General features: G+C 43.9%; 1 protein-coding gene across 1 annotated transcript in view; it reads left to right on the top strand.

The window, feature by feature from the left end:
• The first annotated feature begins 241 nt into the window (after positions 1-241).
• Positions 242-17,178, top strand: part of LOC149333283 (cytochrome P450 2A4-like) — a 35,604-nt gene continuing 18,667 nt past the window's right edge. Inside the window, exons 1-4 of the mRNA XM_089556029.1 lie at positions 242-456; positions 6,910-7,034; positions 8,459-8,562; positions 13,773-14,077. Of these exons, the coding sequence (XP_089412155.1) occupies positions 242-456; positions 6,910-7,034; positions 8,459-8,562; positions 13,773-14,077 (749 nt within the window). The remainder of the gene's footprint in view (positions 457-6,909; positions 7,035-8,458; positions 8,563-13,772; positions 14,078-17,178) is intronic.

Raw genomic sequence — 17,178 nt, 5'->3', positions numbered from 1 at the left:
CCTTACAACATCACAATTTCCAAAATTTCAGTTCAACAATCCTGGACGCGTCTTACATGCTTTCATAGCTTTTTGGACACTAAGGTGCGCCTTTTGGATAAGATATCTCCCAGCGTAGAGTGCACCTCTATCTGCTTCTAACAAATATCTGTACAATGATACTTGCAGCACTTTTTTTCCAGGATTGACAACGCAACACTAAGTCGAGTGGAAGCCAAGAAATCTTCCAGTTCTTCGGGCCATGGAATTCAGTACACTTCTGGCAGTTTCTACCATTTATTTGCTAGTTTGGTTCTTGGTGCGGAAATGGCTGCGCCATCGAAAGCTCCCGCCGGGCGCTAAGCTCCCTCCTATGCCACCGAAAAGTTCTTTTCTTGGACATGTGGAGCTGCATCAGCACGATTTTCACCGCAAGAAAGCACTGGAATGGGCATCGCAGTATGGACCTGTTTTCAGGTAAGCCTTACAGGAAAAGCTGAAAGGTGGACATTTTCTTTTCTCCGGTAGAAGCAGGACCTACTTTCGTATTCATGACCGTTCTTGTGGAAAGCATAGTTTATGAAAGCGAAATGCTGGCTGGCTGCGAATTATTAGAGTTCTTGGCAGGCGGGTTGCTGGTGATAGCTCCTTGTCCTCAGACAGCTGGATAATAGCTTTTGAGCAGGCTTCAGAGCCAAGATAGAAGTAGCTGGATATGGCATTTCTTTTCAGAAGGAGCAGTGCAAGGCAGCTTGTCTGGCAACAGTGAGGACCACTGCCCAACGTATATTCACATGGCATGCTATATAGCCAGGCAGAGCGTTAAAACTGTGCGACGAAAATTGAGAACCTGTAACCCGACCACTTCCAAAACTAGAATTGTCTTCTGCATGACAGTGACGACACTGATGTTCTATATTAGCCCTCTCGTTTTACTAAAAGATAGGCATGAATTACCTGCGGGAACAGAAAAATAAATAAATATATTGTCACCTTACAAGCACTGCCCATGAAACAGTTCTCAAAAAAGCCTGCCTTCAGCGACATCACGTTCCTACCCGTATCAGAGTCGCCATGATTAACGCTTTCAGAAGCCATTTTTCGCCACTGAAAAGATATTTTGTCGAATGAATACGTATGTTCAGAGAAAAAGAAAAATAAGTTTTCCAGCGCAAATATCAGCGGGTAATATTTTGCGGGGACGTGTAAAGTTTCTTGAAAAGTGCAATAATTAATGTAAATGTTAATATATAAATGTGAAAACTCGTCAGGTGTAAACCCGAAGGATCGTAGAACCAGTTTATGTTTTACCTATGCAGATTACACATGTGATTGTGAAAACGTTTGATGTTTTGAGCGGTTGCAAAATTTGTCTGCAGGAGAATTCCGGATGAAAGGTTGCCCCATATAGTTCCCTCGAAATATCATTATTTGTACTCGCTATACGGCAATCCAACTGTCTTGTTTGCGGCATGAAGGATGCTAAATCACCTGGAAGAAAGAAATCATTCCTAGCTGCATTAAACGCTCACATAAAGCTTTGAGTTCGCTTTGTGCCGAATTGGGTAGAAACCGCTCAAAACAGTTAGTCGAAGCTCATAAACAACTCAAATATTCTCTGATTCGATTTCATTGCTTCGCTTCGGCTTATCTTCCTCACAATAGAAATATTTTGACATGCAAAACGCCTTGTAAATTAGAGCGAGTGGTTAGGAAGAAATGCTTGCGCATAGAAATTTCGCAGCTGCATATTATGGTAGCATATTATTAGGTGAACCACTGCAGTACGGACAGAGCAAACTTTCAGCTCTTAAGCTGGAAGTTTCATTTCTAGAGTGGAGTATACATCAGTGTATACGTAAAGTGTAAAGCTCAGAAAATAGCTGTTCTCTTGTTGTTGCCACAAGTTTGTTGTTAGCTACCTAGGCCGTCGGCAACGAGTCTGATCGCGTCTCCGGAATCGGCTGTGGTATGACAGGGAACTATCTTGACGTAAAGAGATTCACTGAGTGCGAAGTGCATCGGTAACTCTCCCTCACATTACCACTTCTGCAGTAAATGTTCTACTTTAAATGAAGCGCACATCTCAGCTGCCGTGTAGAGTAAGCACAATGACAGTCACTTCATCCGTTGAACAAACTCTTCAGAGCCGGTAATGTGGTCTTTGCAGTGCTACATTTTATCAGTGCCGCTACTGTTTCGCAAGTCCAAGTACGAATTAGCAAAATTGAGTCAGGAAAGTGCGCTTTAGAAATGCCGCGTGATGGAAATTTTATTCAGAACACAATTTTTTAGAGAAGTTTGTATCTTACTCGTCATATTTATAGGGGTATCGCAGAGCAAGTTGAAAAGAGCATTAACGCGGTTAAAAAGAAAGCGAATTGAGTTTTAGGCTTTAAACACGAATTGCCCATGACAACTAGCTATGCCTCCTGCCGGACAAAGTGACGGACATCGCTGACAGGGATTGCGCTTGAGTGTTTATTACTCTATCGTTTTCTTAAGTCGTAAATGTCTCGAGCGTCTGCGAAATTTTATGCTTGATGCACTGCTCCAGGATGACGCCTGTGTTAAAGTTTTGCCCAAACCAGATAAAGATAAATGCACGGCGAGATTTGTGGAAGGTCACCCTTTTTAAAAGTACGCGCTCTACTATGACGGAGCTTTAAGAAAAGCGCCTTTGCACATCGAGCTAATGGCAGCACAATAGAGTACTGTAGTTTGCAAGGAACGAGTTTGCAGTTTCAAAGATATAGTTTTACGAGTTATTGAATGCTTACTCTTTTAATGGCTAATATGTAAAGTATATTCTGTATGGTAGACTCACCATAATTCCTAACGATTCTCGCTTACCTGGTTTTCAATAAGAATTTTTGCCATGTACTGCTCCGAGGAAAGTGAGCACAGCAGTAAGGACAAAAAAGTTTTTTAGAGGTTTCATTCTTCTACACCAGCAAAAATATGCTGCATCTTTCATGCGCTGATTAGTATTCTTGCAATGCGCAATGTCTTTCTAGAGAAAAAAAAATTACTCGGCATCCAAAGTTGTTGCAGTTATGTGATTGCTTGGTATTTTCGTGCTGTAATTTTTCTGTCCGTAAAATATATGTATGTGATTTTATAGCGTTAGTATAAATGATAGCTTGAAATGCAACGTGAAATGTTTGCGGTTATGGCTTGCGCCTGCTTTTCAAAAACGACGTTGGAAATTAGTCATAAATCTTCTGAGGACGATTACGATCCTCCCTAATGCCAAATTTCTGCACATTTCAGCGAACATTTTCAGTGCGCATGTTTACGAATTTGGCTATATACTGAGGAAAATAATTTGAGATATACTTGAATGTATGTAGAGTCGCAAGCTGTTCTCTATTTTCCACACGCACTCCTTTTTTGAAGTAAAACCCGTGCTTTGTGCTCAGAGGAATAAATGTAGATATGTTCACTTTCAGCTTGAATGACTGGTTCTTGAAGACGAGATCGATACAAATGTTTCGCGAGGCCGTAAGAGTAGTGGGAGGAGTTATGAGGGAGAGGCCGGGATATTATCGCTCATTTAAGGAGGCGATTTACGCTACATAGGCAATGCTGTGTTTGGCGTGGTTGACGCTGAAAATGTATCGAGTGCAGCACATTTCACAGCACTCGACAACAGATAGAGGCGCAACTTGACGAGGCAGTGCGTGGGTGCGCGCCGACGCAGACTGACCTCCTCTGTTCTAGCCGCCCAACCTCCGCTCATGCAGTGATAGATGACGGCGCGCAACACACTGACGCCGTCTATGAGCAAGTGGCGCTACTCTCGTTCATTCGGTTACACCGACGGCAGCGACAGCGATGTGGCTCAACCCAAGAACGGGTGCTGAAGAGCTGCGCTCTAAAAACCTTTCTGTGCTTTTAGGCTACGGAAATTAAAAAAGTGTAGAGTTTTCGTTTTGTTAAACCGAGTAGACATGCGAAAATATCTGCTTCTCTTGGTTTCCTTATGGCTTTCTTCGCTGGGTCGTCGGCACATCTGGTGATGATATTAGTTATATAGTAATACTGGTTGATGAACGCAACTATGTGCAATGTACAGTGCGTGAGTGTGTTGCAGTTTAACACGAGGACTAATCTGTGCGGCAATAGCATAGTCCTCACGTGCAGTGGCCATCACAGCTGATCTGTAGTGCCGCCGCGACTTCGACACCCAGTCGCGGCACTATTTATTTTATTTCTGTATGGGCTGTTGCTATGCTAGGTTTGGTCAAGCTCATCCTCAAGGTGAAGCTACACACAAACTCGGTGAGCTGGGTAGACCTTCCTTGAAAGCGATTTAAATACGTCATCGTAATCTGTGGTAGCCAATGTGTTCCTCTCAGTTTTCATGGCATTTACTGGTTTTTTCGAGGCGGCATTTGTCTAGTTATTCGTAATTAAATTTGATGAAAACGGCAGTACACGCAAGCGGGGGAGATTACAAAGTCATGCACAGACAACTTTCGTTTTAAGTAATATTACACACCGAAGATTTTAGCCACTCACCCGTGCATGACCTTAGATGAAATATGTAACTGTGCAATTGCGATTGCGCAGATACTACAGACCGAGAATTCTCCATTAGATAGTGGACGTGAGACCAGAACTGTTTCAGCCTCTGTAAAGCATCGCGAAGGGTGGAGTATAGATGCTTTAAAAAAGTAAACTGATAAACATTCTATGAAGGTCCATCTTGGAGTCCTAGGATAATTTCTTTCAGACTTCATTAAAAAGCTCTTTTTGTTAGAACAGCTTGTTAGGCCATTGAGTGTTCTTATGTGGCCATTGAGCGTTATATATTTAGAGCTTCCGGTTCGCATATCCTTGTCCTTTGAGACGTATTCTTGATTTTTCCCGCGGCCACCGGTGCCGGCAACCCGCGGCAACCGCGGCAGCCTCGCCAACTGGCGTCGTCTCCACTTAAAGGCACTCCTTTCCTGCAGCCACGACGCATGCTGTGGCGGTTTAGTGAGATGCGAGCTTGGTTCCGAATAAAGGTTGTGAGTTCGAATCTTGCGGCTTGTGTGCTTACTTCTGTTTCGTTTATTTATCTTCCATCGCTCCTCGGCGGCCTCAGCCGATGGACGCTTTTGCTGAGATGACCAATCTAATGATCAAGCATCAAAAGAGAATTGAATGTGACGCTGTGGGGAAAGCGGCAACTATGTTCTCGGATGAAGTTCATGCTAGAAAGGCCTTGCGCCAGCGAAATGTTGGAAGCGTCAGTGCTAAGGAAGCGCCGCCACCACCGCCACCACCGCCATAGCGTCAGGTTAAGCTCTCGCCGGTTTTTTTTCCACTAATCAGTAGCCTAGTTTTCGAGTAATTTAATGTGAAAGCAGTACTTCACGATGCCGAACCGGCTTATCATCAGAATCTTGACCTTGAGGGTGACCTTGGCGCATGCAGAAATAAAACAGACATTGCGGTGACCGAGAGTCGAACCAGTGGTGGCGCGAAACGACCAGCTTTGCAAGGCAGTGAACTAGAGCACTATGCTAACGTCGGAGCCGATCATGCCTCGTGTCAACCTGCAACACACTAGCGCGCTGTGCACTGCAGAACGTCGTCTTCTTCATATTCCATCTGGGCCGCGAACACACATAATCAGCTCAACCTCGATCACGGCCTAACCTCAGTCTAATACCACGGTAGACGTGCCACAACCCAGCAAAGTAGGATATGATTGAAAGCCAGCTGCGTATGTGTAACGTATCGGAGGTGGAGTTGCGCCGACTACGCCGCATTGATGCACACTGGGAACGAAGGCGGCGTCAAAGTGAGTCTATAGATCCAGAGAACGTGGCTAAATGCAATGAATAAGCTAGCGAATAACTGACGGAAGCGTCGGGCTGCGTTAGAGGCCCAGAAACCCGAACAGCGAGCCGTTCGTTTTGAGGAGCAGCGAAATCGAAACTGGGCAACACAAGATGTACCGTGTGCATAGTACCACTAGCATCTTACCTCGGAACTAAACGAACTCAAGTTAAATCTGAAATTTGGTTCGGAAATGAGGCCTCTGCTACCTCCAGGTTTCAGCGAGAGTGTGTGCAAAATCCGTTCAGCTATCCGTGCCACGTATGCGATCGATTGTAGCATCTTAAAGCCCTGGACATGGTCTGCAAGGATATCCATCCGAAATGCATGCATGACATAAACTAGGATAAGCCGCTCTTTCGCCGTCTAACACGCTCAACCTTAGTTGAAGCCCATATTTTTTTTATTATCAAGGATTTATTAGTGGGCTTCGCGCTGGTGCGGTAAATGGTACATCATGAAATACTACACAGAGTTAGCAACGAAAATATAATACGTACCTGGGTGCGTTTCGTTAGGTGAATACCGGAGGGAGGAGATCATGGTCATACACCTAGTAACGCAAACAGGGAATATGAGAACAGATGACCGATGCCGACGAAAGAGTCATTTGACCATGAAAAGAGAACAACAAGGGAAGGTACGGACTGAAAACATAGATTTCGTATATGGTGATGAGGTGCACTCTGCCAACTAATCTACCACAGCTATTATTCTATCTTTGATTTCAGCAGAGAGAAAAATGAGATGCATTGCTTCTCGCACAACGTTGCAGGTGGTGTACGGGTTTAGTAAAGCTAATTTACGCAGACATGCCTTAGTTGCTCATTCGTACCTTCGCTGTGTTCAGCAATGCTATATATTCAGAGCATACTTGCCTATTTCTGTGTCATAATTTTTTTCATGTACACAGGCTTCGGCAATCGTTCAGGCCAATTACTTTCCGCTTCCAGTGGTGTATATTTTTTTTTTCAAATACACAGAACGGCAGCAATAAATACATCAGCTAAAAAACCTCGCCGGTAGCTAAGCTAAGCTCTGTAAGCAACTCCCAGACAATTCTTCAGCGCAGTAAAAGCCTTCCTTTCTTTGCAGACTAAGAGAGTTATTTACAGATGTGGTGGTGATTAACGACCTGGAAAGCATGAAAAAGTTTTGCTGTAAAAACCAGCTATTAGAACGGCCAAAAATAATGACCTTCGGCAGCGACCACTATGAAGGTAAGTGAGGAAGAGGATCAATGAATGTCACATTCGGTGTAGTTAGGTAATGTGCGTCGCGTGGAAAAAATTCAGGGCGGCACTTTGTTGAGCTAAAGCGCGGTGTAGGCGAAAGCCTTTAGCGCGGTGTTGCTGCTTGTGTCAATGATGTGTGGTCAAGATGTTACATAAGTAAAAAATTGTTTCTGAAGCTTAAATGGTGGGCGTTTGGGAGGCATCCGTCTGATTCGACGCCTTTCTGCAAACACTCTCCAGCGTCCTAGACAACGAGAACTACTTATGCGTTGGCAGGAAGTAGCGTAGCCTGGACGAAACAACAGGCCACGCTACTTCTTGCTAACGCACATGTAGTTCAGAATTCATTTTAGCCGAATGTTGCTGCAGGTAGCGTACAATTAAAAAGAATTCCACTTATTATCGGACTTACCTCCTCTCCTGATGCACTGTATATCCTTACCGGACTTTTAGTTCTAATATGTTTACTATCATGTTTGTGCCACGTAGCGCCTACCTAGGTGGTAGGCGCCTACCTAGTATATTACTTCAGGGGTAAATGTCCGACGAATTTGTTCTCAATACGTGAAGAATGTTTCTAGGGAATTCTTTTCACGCGCACCGGCGATGGTGTCGGTTGGAGTTTCATTTGGCGCGACTCTCTGGACGCACTGAATTAAGCCTATAGGCTTTCGCTGCCATTAGGCATCTGATTTTCCGACTCTGCACGCTGAATGCGAACTGTTGGTCAGTAAACTCAGGCGCTTGTAAAGCCGACAGAAAGCCTGTCGGATTTTCGCACCAATGCCCGCCGAATTCAACCGAGTCGTAAAAGCATCACAATTTAACTACGCTTGTAACAGCGTTCAAGTCTCTCCTATAGGTAAGGAGTAGTTGCAACTGCAAAAGTGATAGTGTAAAAAGTAAAACAATTGGTAGGGGTTTCATGTCGTTAAACCACGTGGGCATGCCAAAGCAGCTATTCAGTCTTGAAATGGATGGGGCACTTGAACTCTGGCTTAAGTGTATGACGTGATATCTACAGTTGCTTAATACCCATATATGCAGAATCAGTCGTTCTCTACTTAACTTTTCAAAATCGCGGCGAGTTTTCGTACCACTACCAACACAGAGGCGCTGTGGTGAAGAGATGCGCCATTGCACTGACAGGTATCTGTTTCTATCACAGCCACCGGTAGAGATTCTGCGACCATGTCACTCTTCCCGAGAGACCACTTCGCACCTGGTGCGGTGCTACTTGTAACTTACCCGAGCTTAGCCGAGCAACTGGCGTAAGCTAGTGCTGTAACTCGTCTTGTTAAGCAATGGCACAAGATCGAACCTACGTACGCACAGTGACTATATTCGAAGTTTGTGTTGGTATGAGTGCTTTCTCACTAATAAGCAATGACATGCGTCCAATTTTGCAGGGTTGGCCAGACAATCAGGTGATGTATGGATGGCAAACAAGAGATTTTTCTTGAGAATGCGACGTGACCTTGGATTTGGCACACCGATGGAGAAGCGCATTGAGGTGAGATATGCATACACTGTGTAAATTAAGACATTTTTAAACTGCGATCAAGGATATTTCGAGAGATTTGGGAAGGATGGTTCGCACCTGCAAGCTTGAACGCACTAAAAGAATGTCAAGCGTTTATACTCTGCTACGTAAAGCGCAGAGATATTTGGAGAGTGAGCGAAACCTTTCGCCTTGCTGCTTCTTGCCTTTCCGTAATGTGTGACATCTATAGTGCCGGCATTACCGTCACGTTGGCTAGCCGGTCGCAACGGATACGCAGTCAGGTGCTTAGCGCTGGTCGTGTGACGTCACTTGACCACACTCGACTGTCTGTTAACACTTGTAAACACCCCATCACGTGACCATAACATAACCGTATGTTCACGGTCTCTACTCTGATTCCGCCGCATGGGGCTTTGTACGATAACTTTCGCTGTAAAATTTGATGGATTGCGTTCTCTTGTGTGCCTTGCCGAAACAGTACAAATACAGTACAAATAAAATGGTACAGAATAAATGAAATGGTGGAGGGATGCGTGTGTACCTTAAAAGAACGTCATATTAATGAAGGGTGAAACGTGTTAAACTGGCTTAAATCCAGCTGCTGTAACATTTGCTTTCTACTCGGAGTTATCAAAGGCGAATAAGATAGCATTTCAGTTCCACTCAGCAACCTATTGCAATTCTATTCCTGTTGCGATTCTTTCTTTATTGCATTAATTTTAGTTGTGTCGTTCTTAGTATGCCTCTTCATCTTCTGCACGAGAAGTGGAGAGCAGGACTTCCTTTTTTCCACCTGACTCTGCTTGAGGGTGCAGAGAGAGAAGGCTACCTAAACGCCTACTGCCGTGGTTGGCAGGTGGAGGTTTTACACATACGCCTATGTCACATTTTCCGCCTACATGGCCCTCCGACTGCAGTCACATTGAAACAATCTTGTGTCGCGTGATGTCGGCGCATGTCAACGAAGCTAAGGTAGCCTTAATTAATCCGCAGCTCATAGGTCGCAGTTCGTAGACCATAGGTTGCTTGAGACGTTAATCCCATTTAAAAATACCCGTACACCATCCAGTATTTGCGCACTATTAATACCACCCTGTCGGTTATAATATAAACAAGGCGGCAAAACGGGCGCTTGAGGCCTAATTGCGGAGAACTTTGCCAGCTGCAGAAAGAGAAATAAAAGTGGTGACATTAAGAGAAGCAAAGATAATTCAGTGGCTTACAGAACAAATGCTGCCTAGTATAGATAGGTGCATGCGGGCAAGGGTTGGGCGTATAATGCGGAGGAAGATAACGCGCGGTTTCTTAGGGTAACGCAAATTATTCGAAGAGAGGGTAGACGTAGCTGGGAACGGCAGAGAATGTAGTGGCCAGGTGAGATCAGGATTTTTTCGAGGAGAAAGCGGGTTCAGCAGGCGGAGGACAAGATTAATAAGAATACAGCACGTAGTTAAGCTAATTATGTTGTTCATGATTATAATGAACTGCTTCCCGATGAATAGGCCGAAAATTAAGAGTAGTTTGCAATTAAATTCCTAAAAGGTGCTGCTTTGACTCCACCGTCGACCACAGGCCCTTTTACCCTTTTATTGGTCCTCTCAAAAAAGAGCTAAAAAACATAAAAGAAAGAAAGAGGATGCCTGGACCAGCAATGCTTTGCCACGCTTAACGCCAATTCAAAATAAATGAAAAATAATTAATGTTCTAAAGAAGAAAAAAATAAAGTTAAGCGAAAAACAGAGCATTAAAAAAAACTAAAAAGCAAAGAAAACAAAAGTCTCGTCACAATAAAAGTTAGACGCAGGCAGATAGCCAAAGCACAGCGTGCAGTTCGCGGAATAAATAATAGTAATAAAAAAAAGAGAAAACCCAAGTCACTGCAAAGTCATTGTCACCGTAACAGTCGAAGAAAGCACTGAGCGCCGGCCACAAAATAAAAATCAGAAAAATAAAAACATAATCAAGACAAAAGAAAAAAACCGAAGTCACACAGTCAAGGACACAGTCACAGTCACGCAGTCAAGACAGAGTCACAGTCACACAGTCAAGGACGCAGTCACAGTCACAGTCACGCCACGACAAAGCCACCTATGCTCAAGAAAGGAGCACGGGGCGCTCCTTAGCGTAACAAAACGCTATAGCCCTGGATGGTGTTTTGAGGGGCATAGGAAAGGTGCGAATACAGGAGTGCATTCAACGAGTGCGATTGAAGTAACGTAACACTCAGCAGCGTTGAATGCGTGCTTTTCAAAGAATTGAGAATTGCTACAAGTAACATGATTCTCGTTGCTCTGACCGGTTTCTGCGGCAGAACGTTGGACACCAAGAAGTGGAGAAACTGAAGGATAGATTACGAGGCCGTCGCAGTGGTCAATCCCTCGAGAAGTCATCATATTGAAGAACGAAATACATATTTAGAACTAAAATGCCATTCATGCTGGTCTTGCTGCTATGACGAGCATTTTGCCATAAAATCAACTGGAGTAGTTCTGCGACACGATTCGCGAGGACATCCCCTCAACAAATCTGCTTTTCTGTATCGTGAATGAGAGCCTAAAACTGCTTACTCTTCCATTCAACCTTCAGAAATAGTAAAGGGCAGAGCCTGGAGGCATAATGTTGACTGGTCTTTGGAATTCACGATAGCCTCTGCAGGACTGACCGTGTCGAAATTTGAGGGAGAAGTTGATTTTGCTTGTTATTCAACTGCATATACTCAGATCTGCACCAGCAGGTGCCTGTTGTGGCAATATACTGGTTCAGCCTACACATACGATGTGGAACTATAGCCCCGTTGGCATCGAAGGGGCAGGCGGTTGCCTGTTTTCCGAGTCATCATAGGGGTTTTACTCGTGTGTGACACTTGAAAAAACACTACTTAATTCATAATTTCTCTTCCAATTTCATCCGGTGTTCCCCAAGGAAGTGTTTTGGGTCCTCTGCTTTTCCTTTTGTATGTCAATGATATTGTTCAAGTTGTTAACCCACCAGTGCATATTCGATAGTTTGTTGACGATTGCATTCTATACCGAGAAGTTACAAATAAGGAGGATCAAAGTGACCTTGACAGTGCCTTGAACAATGTTTTTGAATGGTGCGACCGATGGGGCATGGTTCTGAATGCTGACAAAAGTGTATATATGCCGATAGCCCGAAAAACCATACTTCATAGCTACACATATAAATTAGGCTCTCTCCCTCTTCAACAAGTATCCAACTACAAATACCTAGGAGTAACAATAAGTAGCAATCTATCGTGGAACTTGCACATAAACAATATCTGCTCTGCTGCATTTAGGAAATTGTGCTGCTTAAGACATAAACTAAAAAATGCTCTTTCTAAGATTAAGCTACTTTGTTATTCTTCAATAATTAGACCTAAACTCGAAAATACATGCATAGTGTGGGACCCGTATACTAAATCTAAAGTAAAAAATCTGGAGAGACTACAGAGAAGAGCTGTCAGGTTTATCTTTAATAAATATGCAAGGTCTGACTCCCCCACCACTTTAATGGAGATTAATAAAATTGAACTACTTGAACATCGGCGAAGAAAGCTTAGGTTAGAATTTATTTCTCTCTTATTACATAACAAACTTGGTTTGGATCCCTCATCATACTTAACGCCGGCACCAACCAGACAAACTCGTCACACCATCCCAGTTCTCTAACCCCTATATTCGCTAGAATAGACACTTACAAGTTTTCGTTTTTTTCCACGCACAATAACAGATTGGAATCAGCTAGTTAAACCAGTATCCCAAGAGTTTTAAACAATTTTTTTTTCTATATTGTGTTGTTCTTTTTTGAAATGTTGCGTTTTTTTGTCTCTTGATTGACTTGTTCGCCCACCCTGCTTGGACTCAGTGTCCGCAGTATTTTGTAAATAAAATAAAAATAATCTGTCCGATGAAGACCAGCTCAACTACTAAGGCAGGTTGTACGGTTGCTAGCAGGGCTTTTATGTATTTTGGTTTCAACATTCACAGGGTTCCAAATCAGCAGTTAGAGGGCGTTGATTCGCACCTCACTGGTGAGGACAGAATTAGAACCATATTTCCATCCAGACATTTTTGCTTTGTATTACAGCTCAGCGAGCGCCCCTTTTATACTGAAGTTACTGTGCACTGCATGTCTCATTGTGCATCACCTCCTTTCTCATCATTCTGCAATTTCGTCGAGCTTTCTTGTAAACTCACTTTATTTCAACCACTTCCGGCAAAAAAACGCTTTAAACCATTACCGAGTGATACCCTCCCCAGCTACGTTTTATACTATGGCGCTCCAAATATAAAAGTCTAGTGGTTTTTAACCTTTGCCCATATTTATTTCAAGAACCCTGAGGGACATGTCGGAGCGGTATGTACATGTGAAGACTACCGGCTGTTTTACACTATACGGGGAAATGGGAGTGCGTGGTGGCCTTGGTTTGAGGTGGGCTGCCGCCGAGAGACGGAGAGAATGGGGAGCAATAGGCGCATGCACACAAAGAGCAACTGTTCGTGCTTATTTCACATGCTTCTTTGCAGCCAATTTTCCCCGGCTGTCGGCGCAAGTGCTTCATGAAGCGCGGCGGCTATGCGCTCCCAGTTGCCCTTTAAGTGTGAAGCAGTCTGTACTGCTAGGGGCTAGGGGGACATTGGGCACCTGATATGGACAAATAATTACACGACTAACTAGTAAAAGTTAACCAATAATCTTTTTATTTCTAATTTTATGAGCAGGGTGATATTGAGAAATTGAAGGACGTCAATACCTTCATAAAGCCGTGAAAGTAAGCCGTGTTTTTTTTTTAATTTCCGTGTTTGGCAATGTAGCTCGAAATATCTAACGTCAAACAAAAACAACGCACTTCCATACTAATGCCATATAGTAGCTGCGGGTGCTATAGTCGCCAAAATCAATTCAACTTCTACATCATCACATGATGTACAAACGGCGTTAGCATTTGATCCATAAAAAAGACGAACTACACCATTCTATAAATGTACAAATGAGGGAATGGCAACTCAACGAGGTTTGAAATACGTATTTGACCTCCTATATTTGGAGTCCCATTGGCGGTTAATTAAATTTAAAAACAGGGCTCACATTGCGTGTTGTTTATGTAGGAACACACGTTGTGAACACCACTGTCAGCCATCATCATCAAGTGAGGATTTGAGGATTCATGTCATGTCTCAGATTAACTGTTTTCTACCTGCTATCCTATTCGCCAGGACGTGTTCCATCACCTCTCAATGCGTATTGACGCAGCGAAGGAAGCACCGCTCTTGGTGCAAGATTACGTTTTGGACAGCTTGGTGAACATCACGGCCTCACTTGTTTATGGCGCACGAATGATGAGTGACACCAAATTGAGCTATCAGCTGAGCAGCCTATACAAGAGAGTGCGTCAAGTTCTCCAAAAAGGGCAGCCCTACCGGTTCTGGCCACGCCTGCTACTGAAACTGACCATGCACTTGCCGTTTACATGGATCCGTGAAATGAGAGCTGCTGTGGACGCGGTTGAAGACTTCACTGAGTAAGCAAACAATCTTTCTCTGTCTGGCTTTTGCTAATAGCTTGATATTTAAAAAAGCTTACGTATTGTGGATGCGAACATATACGAAGCCTGTAAATCCACAAAAATGTTTCTTGTTTTGCACGGGTCTATCCTATCCCGCGAGGTGCTGAACGCTCAAAATCATCCCGGGCATTTCAATTTTTGGTACTTCCCAGTGATTAAAGATGGCTGTCGGAAATAGTAGGTGTGATCATGGCAATCATTTTATAGGTCATAATTTCCATTTAGGAGGAAGAGATGCCCTTAACAACCACAGAGCTAGTGCAAAATCTCTCGGTCTCTTTAAATTTTAGTAAATTTACACGTTCAAAATATCCCCGTTGAGATAGGTGGCATTCGCTACCGCCGGCAAAACGTCAGCCCTAATTGCTAATATCACGAAAAGGTGGGACCTATACGCTGTATGGTTTTTAATAACTGAGTAGTGTCAAAAATTAAAAGAGCCGGGATGGTTGGTGCTGTGTCCACCCGAGGAACAGAGCTCCAACGATCCGTCACTGCGCTCCACTGGATTTGGTATTCGCATCTGATTCCGAGGTCTCGCATCCAGCCGCAGTGACTGCTCCTCCATGGAGGGGAAAAGTAAAAATATCCGTGTGTTGTGGGATGTGAGTGCGCAATAGAGAACCCAAGGCGAATTTAACTGTCCTTCACTGCGGCATCCATTATAACCCATGTTCACCCTCGGGGCATTAAACTCTATAAACCATACCAGTAAACCAGCCGAAATCAATTGATGGAGCAAGAAACATTAAGACAGCACTTAACTCCCCACTCAACTTATAGTTGCCCCAAGCAGCAACAATGCGTAGACAATTGCCACGTACACAAAAACGGAAAACCTCACCAAGGATGCTCGTGTCCACAGAGCCCACAGAGCTGCTTCAGTTAATCGAAACCTATATAAGGTGAAAAAAACATTCATTTCTAGGGCTCCCCCCATGTCGAAGGATATGAAAAACCTGAATATCTATATCAGGGACATGAAGATAGCATGGCAAATGAAGTGTGTTAGCAAAAAAAAAGCAGCTCGCTTAGCATGATCGGTAATACATTATTACAACGCAGCAGTGCAGGGTCATTTCTGTGATTGAAATAGAAAGTTTTCATCTTAATAATGGATCAGCTGCTTGATTTGAACTTTTAAAACGGCTTTCGCATATCGATTTTCTCAACGTCTGCGTTGCGCTTATGCGTCGGCAGCTTTCACATTTGTACATTGGAGAGATTCGTGTTCTCCTTTTGCCACGAGTCGCTAGTTTGGACTATTAAAGATAAAAAAGTATCACGGTCGTCTCGTGAGCTCTTCTACAGCTGCGTTGTATAAACGATTACTCAATATCTGAATAGTCACCCTTCCTTCCTTTCTTCGATTTCTATAGTACGGTACTATCCAGGTGTCAACCCCGCTTTATGGATGCTCCCATGCTATTAGGTTTTGCAGCGCTTTTGTTTACAAATACTCCCACACTGATGCCCATAGACCTTCCGAGATGCTTTTTGACATATCTTGAGAAGCCGTAAAACCGCGCACATGCTGATGAAAACGAAGTTGTGCTCGAGGTACGGCGCGGCAACGCTTCGGAGGTAACAACAACGTCCTCCTTGCACGGTGTGTACACCCGATCGTAAGGAAGAATTACGCTTGTTCACGTGATCATGGGTGAGCGCGCAGCCACGCAGAATACGATAATGGTAGCACCAGAGTCAAGAAGACGGTCCTCACGTGGTATGTTTCCTCTGAACAGGGACAAGCGGTATTCAACCAGCATACGGTGCATAATAACTATGCTGTGAGTCTTGGCGGTAACCGCATTTTAGATAATTTAATAGTTCGTTTAACCACTGCCCACATCGATCCTTTGTGTTCCCGAAGATGCTCCCCAGAACAACCTCGGCCAGACTGGCCGGTATTTTATTGTCCGGTGGCGTTTTGCGTTACAGCAATAGGTGTAATTCTGAGCTTCGCCACCTGATACCTTAACATGCCAGAAGGTTCGGACTGTAAACAACAATTTTTAGACCGTTTCAATACTGGTGCAGTTTTTCTTTTGTGCACCGGTAGTTTCAGCATGTAGGTGGTGCTTGGCGAAACTTTATGGTTGTGAGATTAGGACTCGTACCGCTTCTTTATTTAAACCTGCACCTTTTGGGGTCCGCATGTATCCAAATAAATAAACCCGCAGAAATAAAAATACGCGCGGACTATTTGCTTCTACGGACTACTACGCATTACTCCTCCGATGGCTGAGCGGCAAGCCGCCACGGGACTGGGTGAAAGGCACTCCACGCGTTGGTCGACTCCACCCACCTTACGGGGGCGAATTAAAAAAAAAAAAGGCGGGAGCCGGACGTTAATTCCATTTAGTTAGGGATATCCGCCACAAAGGGCAGTAAATCGAACTTTCTAAGAATGCTCGGAACGTGCAGATCGAGTTCCCGCGTCAAAATAAAGAGTTCATTTTCCTCTTCACTGCACCTTTAAGGCCACATCATTTACAAATTTTCTGAAGCCCCATTTTAGTGGGAGATATGTTGTGAGGTCGCGTGATCACCGCAAGGCTCAATAGAGTGACATTTCAAATGCTCATGTCCTTGAACATTACTGCCAAGGTCTATGCGCTCTACATTAGACAATGGGCAGTACCTGTTGGCTTCTAATAGGTAAGTCAGCTGCTTTTCATTCCATCTAGGCGCTGCAAGCTCAGAATGTGAGCCTGGAGGCTGACAGGCTATAATGATCAATAAGGCTATGACCACTTCAGTGTAGTCTGTCGGACAGAGCCAGGGAATCGCCGCAGCGCACCTCTGTCAGCCTTCTAGGCTTGATAAAGCCTTTAATAATTAGAAAGGTTGGATGTCCCGATTAAACTTCTTTGATGCACTCCTTTTATGATATTACGAAGAGGCTGTTCTGAACGCTCGAATAATTTATTAAATATGATCAAATATCACTTTGCAGATTTCAGGCGCACCTGCCAGAAGTAAAATTGTCTTATCAGGCGAATATATAAGCATTCCTGTATTTGGGTGGAAAGAGCAGTTCTGTCTACTGAATC

Source organism: Amblyomma mixtum, chromosome 8 (assembly GCF_055824585.1).
Source record: "Amblyomma mixtum isolate Tamu chromosome 8, ASM5582458v1, whole genome shotgun sequence".
Taxonomy (NCBI): domain Eukaryota; kingdom Metazoa; phylum Arthropoda; class Arachnida; order Ixodida; family Ixodidae; genus Amblyomma; species Amblyomma mixtum.
The sequence above is the reverse complement of the archived record's forward strand: the minus strand, read 5'-3'. Positions and strand labels throughout refer to the sequence as shown.